Source organism: Coregonus clupeaformis, chromosome 29 (genome assembly GCF_020615455.1).
Source record: "Coregonus clupeaformis isolate EN_2021a chromosome 29, ASM2061545v1, whole genome shotgun sequence".
In the NCBI taxonomy this organism is placed as follows: Eukaryota; Metazoa; Chordata; class Actinopteri; order Salmoniformes; family Salmonidae; genus Coregonus; species Coregonus clupeaformis.
The window spans coordinates 5,931,223-5,936,222 of record NC_059220.1 but is presented as its reverse complement, the minus strand read 5'-3'; the positions used below and the strand labels follow the sequence as shown (position 1 = coordinate 5,936,222).

The window sequence follows — 5,000 nt, the reverse complement described above, 5'->3', positions numbered from 1 at the left end:
GGTTGGTATAGCAGGACCTCTAGTGGTGGTGGTTGGTATAGCAGGACCTCTAGTGGTGGTGGTTGGTATAGCAGGACCTCTAGTGGTGGTGGTTGGTATAGGTCCTCTGGTTAACCCTCCTGTTACATGAGAGTAGCACCGTAGCTGTGGAGCATGCTGGTCACTCATTGGTTGGCATTCATCCACTGGCACGGTGTTACCTGAGAGTGGAAATGGTATCTGGTGGTTAAGAATTCAAGAGAAAAGCACATTCACACATAAAGAAGTGACTCTGTCCATTAAAAATATACGTACTGTATACTATACTGACCCTGTGCTTCCCCCAGTGTGAAACCCTGACTATACTGACCCTGTGCTTCCCCCAGTGTGAAACCCTGACTATACTGACCCTGTGCTTCCCCCAGTGTGAAACCCTGACTATACTGACCCTGTGCTTCCCCCAGTGTGAAACCCTGACTACACTGACCCTGTGCTTCCCCCAGTGTGAAACCCTGACTATACTGACCCTGTTCTTCCCCCAGTGTGAAACCCTGACTACACTGACCCTGTGCTTCCCCCAGTGTGAAACCCTGACTATACTGACCCTGTGCTTCCCCCAGTGTGAAACCCTGACTACACTGACCCTGTGCTTCCCCCAGTGTGAAACCCTGACTACACTGACCCTGTGCTTCCCCCAGTGTGAAACCCTGACTATACTGACCCTGTGCTTCCCCCAGTGTGAAACCCTGACTACACTGACCCTGTGCTTCCCCCAGTGTGAAACCCTGACTATACTGACCCTGTGCTTCCCCCAGTGTGAAACCCTGACTATACTGACCCTGTGCTTCCCCCAGTGTGAAACCCTCACTATACTGAGTGCTCACCTCTCCTCTCCATGCTGTACCCGCCTCCCAGTCTTAGTCTCTTGCTGTAGATACCCTCTGTGTGTTTGATGTTGACCCCCCTGTCCACGCCCTGGTCCACCTGCTGCTCCCGTGACCCCAGGATCTCCGTGTTGAAGCGAGGGGGCACCGCGTCGTCCGAGCCTGTGGAGGAGAGAGAGAGAGAGAGAGAGAGAGAGAGAGAGAGAGAGAGAGGAAGGAACGGGTGAGTGGCTGGGAGAGGAAGCAGAAAGCCCTGTCTCTCTCTGAGGAACATCGCTGTCGGACCTGGGACTCAACACTACCTTTGTCTCTCTCCCACTGGGACATGAATAATTCATTCACTGTTACAAAAGACCAGCTGCTACCCGCATGGGGAGGAGAGGAGGGGAGGAGAGGAGAGGAGGGGAGGGGGGGGTCAGTGGCTGCACCTATTACATGACGGTCTCAGTTAGCCTATGAGTTCTCTAGACATGTTCATACGAATGGGATAATTCATTATCGAATGCTCTGGAATTCCTTAACACATTCAGAATCTGTCAGTGTCACTATAGATCGTTTAAAAATGGCAAAATAATGTATTTTAACTAGTTAGATAAGAGATGTTGTTGTACCTGGGTGTGAACTCTCCACGGTGGTGTCAGATCGTACAGGGGAAAGCTGTGTGTCAGTATTCGTCTGGGATACGTAGAACATCTCCTCACTACCGTGTGGTTTATATGGCAACAGAACCGGCAGCGCCACCAGCCGAGACGGACCGGTACCAGTCAGCCTCTGGGGAGGTGTGAAGCATTGTGGGAAGGTGGAGGTTGCCGTTCCCGTGGTGACCTGGACTGAGGCGTCGGCCGTCTCCTGCCCCTGTCTCCTGATTGGATCTCTGGTCTCCTGCGACCCCGTCTGATTGGCCGGCGCAGGCTCGGGGGCGTAACCCAGGCTCTCGTCTACATCAACACTGCTGGAGACAGCAGAGGAGTGTCTGAGAGGAGCAAAGGACGGAACTCTCTGGGACCTCTCTTCAGCCCCTTTACGACCAGGGGAGAGGGTGAGGTGGAGTTGGGAGACCTGACCCGTCCTGGTGGTCGACGCTCCAGAGACCCAGTCTGCTCCAGGACACAGGCTGGACTCGGGGTGCCCTACATCGGGGTGAGAACGGGAGATCTGCCGGTACCTGCTGGGAGTCAGGGGGAGAGGAGCTCCAGAGTTGGGGGGGTCAGTAATGTGGTTCTCTCGGACTCTCCCAGGCAGCTGGAGGGGGGAGAGGGAGAGAGGAGGAGGGGGGAGGGAGAGAGGAGGAGGGGAGAGGGAGAGAGAATGTGACAGTGTTTATCTAGAACAGATCTGAGTGTGAATAACAGTGTTTATCTAGAACAGATCTGAGTGTGAATAACAGTGTTTATCTAGAACAGATCTGAGTGTGAATAACAGTGTTTATCTAGAACAGATCTGAGTGAATAACAGTGTTAGTCTAGAACAGATCTGAGTGAATAACAGTGTTAGTCTAGAACAGATCTGAGTGTGAATAACAGTGTTTATCTAGAACAGATCTGAGTGAATAACAGTGTTTATCTAGAACAGATCTGAGTGTGAATAACAGTGTTTATCTAGAACAGATCTGAGTGTGAATAACAGTGTTTATCTAGAACAGATCTGAGTGTGAATAACAGTGTTTATCTAGAACAGATCTGAGTGTGAATAACAGTGTTTATCTAGAACAGATCAGAGTGTGAATAACAGTGTTTATCTAGAACAGATCTGAGTGTGAATAACAGTGTTTATCTAGAACAGATCTGAGTGTGAATAACAGTGTTTATCTAGAACAGATCTGAGTGTGAATAACAGTGTTTATCTAGAACAGATCTGAGTGTGAATAACAGTGTTTATCTAGAACAGATCTGAGTGTGAATAACAGTGTTTATCTAGAACAGATCTGAGTGTGAATAACAGTGTTTATCTAGAACAGATCTGAGTGTGAATAACAGTGTTTATCTAGAACAGATCTGAGTGTGAATAACAGTGTTTATCTAGAACAGATCTGAGTGTGAATAACAGTGTTTATCTAGAACAGATCTGAGTGTGAATAACAGTGTTTATCTAGAACAGATCTGAGTGTGAATAACAGTGTTTATCTAGAACAGATCTGAGTGTGAATAACAGTGTTTATCTAGAACAGATCTGAGTGTGAATAACAGTGTTTATCTAGAACAGATCTGAGTGAATAACAGTGTTTATCTAGAACAGATCTGAGTGAATAACAGTGTTAGTCTAGAACAGATCTGAGTGAATAACAGTGTTAGTCTAGAACAGATCTGAGTGTGAATAACAGTGTTTATCTAGAACAGATCTGAGTGTGAATAACAGTGTTTATCTAGAACAGATCTGAGTGTGAATAACAGTGTTTATCTAGAACAGATCTGAGTGTGAATAACAGTGTTTATCTAGAACAGATCTGAGTGTGAATAACAGTGTTTATCTAGAACAGATCTGAGTGTGAATAACAGTGTTTATCTAGAACAGATCTGAGTGTGAATAACAGTGTTTATCTAGAACAGATCTGAGTGTGAATAACAGTGTTTATCTAGAACAGATCTGAGTGTGAATAACAGTGTTTATCTAGAACAGATCTGAGTGTGAATAACAGTGTTTATCTAGAACAGATCTGAGTGTGAATAACAGTGTTTATCTAGAACAGATCTGAGTGTGAATAACAGTGTTTATCTAGAACAGATCTGAGTGTGAATAACAGTGTTTATCTAGAACAGATCTGAGTGAATAACAGTGTTAGTCTAGAACAGATCTGAGTGAATAACAGTGTTAGTCTAGAACAGATCTGAGTGTGAATAACAGTGTTTATCTAGAACAGATCTGAGTGAATAACAGTGTTTATCTAGAACAGATCTGAGTGTGAATAACAGTGTTTATCTAGAACAGATCTGAGTGTGAATAACAGTGTTTATCTAGAACAGATCTGAGTGTGAATAACAGTGTTTATCTAGAACAGATCTGAGTGTGAATAACAGTGTTTATCTAGAACAGATCTGAGTGTGAATAACAGTGTTAGTCTAGAACAGATCTGAGTGTGAATAACAGTGTTAGTCTAGAACAGATCTGAGTGTGAATAACAGTGTTTATCTAGAACAGATCTGAGTGAATAACAGTGTTAGTCTAGAACAGATCTGAGTGAATAACAGTGTTTATCTAGAACAGATCTGAGTGTGAATAACAGTGTTTATCTAGAACAGATCTGAGTGTGAATAACAGTGTTAGTCTAGAACAGATCTGAGTGTGAATAACAGTGTTAGTCTAGAACAGATCTGAGTGTGAATAACAGTGTTTATCTAGAACAGATCTGAGTGTGAATAACAGTGTTTATCTAGAACAGATCTGAGTGTGAATAACAGTGTTTATCTAGAACAGATCTGTGTGAATAACAGTGTTTATCTAGAACAGATCTGAGTGAATAACAGTGTTTATCTAGAACAGATCTGAGTGTGAATAACAGTGTTTATCTAGAACAGATCTGTGTGAATAACAGTGTTAGTCTAGAATAGATCTGAGTGTGAATAACAGTGTTAGTATTTTAGTCAGTAAGCGGTAAAGACAGACTACCTGCTCCTGGTCCAAGTGTGTCTTTCCGTCTCTGGGGTACAGACTGCTGCTGTTGGCCTGTGATCCAGTCATGGTGGTTGGGTCTGTGGACGTGGAGCAGTGTGTTGAGGTGGTGGTGCCCTCCCTGTCCTGCTGCCGGGCCTGTGATCCAGTCATGGTGGTTGGGTCTGTGGACGTGGAGCAGTGTGTTGAGGTGGTGGTGCCCTCCCTGTCCTGCTGCCGGGGCTGTGATCCAGTCATGGTGGTTGGGTCTGTGGACGTGGAGCAGTGTGTTGAGGTGGTGGTGCTCTCCCTCTCCTGCTGCCGGGGCTGTGTCTGAGGCAGCCACCCCTGCGCCGTGGGCTCGGAGACCCCTTCTAAGATGAACTGAGACACCTGTAGAGGCTTGGGGAGTGGGTGGAGGGGGGAGAAGGGGGAGTGGCGGGAGGTGGCAATGGTGATGGAGGTGAGGGGTGGAGCCTGAGCTGGGTGGGGTCTAGGGAGGACGGATAACCCCTCTCTGAGGGCGATCTGTCTGACCTGCGCCTCTAGGTC

The 5,000-nt window shown here is 46.3% G+C and overlaps 1 protein-coding gene across 1 annotated transcript in view; it reads right to left on the bottom strand.

The window, feature by feature from the left end:
- The window catches only part of alms1 (ALMS1 centrosome and basal body associated protein), a 17,970-nt gene that overhangs the window by 3,508 nt on the left and 9,462 nt on the right, over positions 1-5,000 (bottom strand). Inside the window, exons 4-7 of the mRNA XM_045209038.1 lie at positions 4,467-5,000; positions 1,475-2,105; positions 864-1,025; positions 1-200 (exon numbers count right to left, since the gene is read on the bottom strand). The exon at positions 1-200 is cut by the window's left edge and continues 994 nt beyond it; the exon at positions 4,467-5,000 is cut by the window's right edge and continues 435 nt beyond it. Of these exons, the coding sequence (XP_045064973.1) occupies positions 1-200; positions 864-1,025; positions 1,475-2,105; positions 4,467-5,000 (1,527 nt within the window). The remainder of the gene's footprint in view (positions 201-863; positions 1,026-1,474; positions 2,106-4,466) is intronic.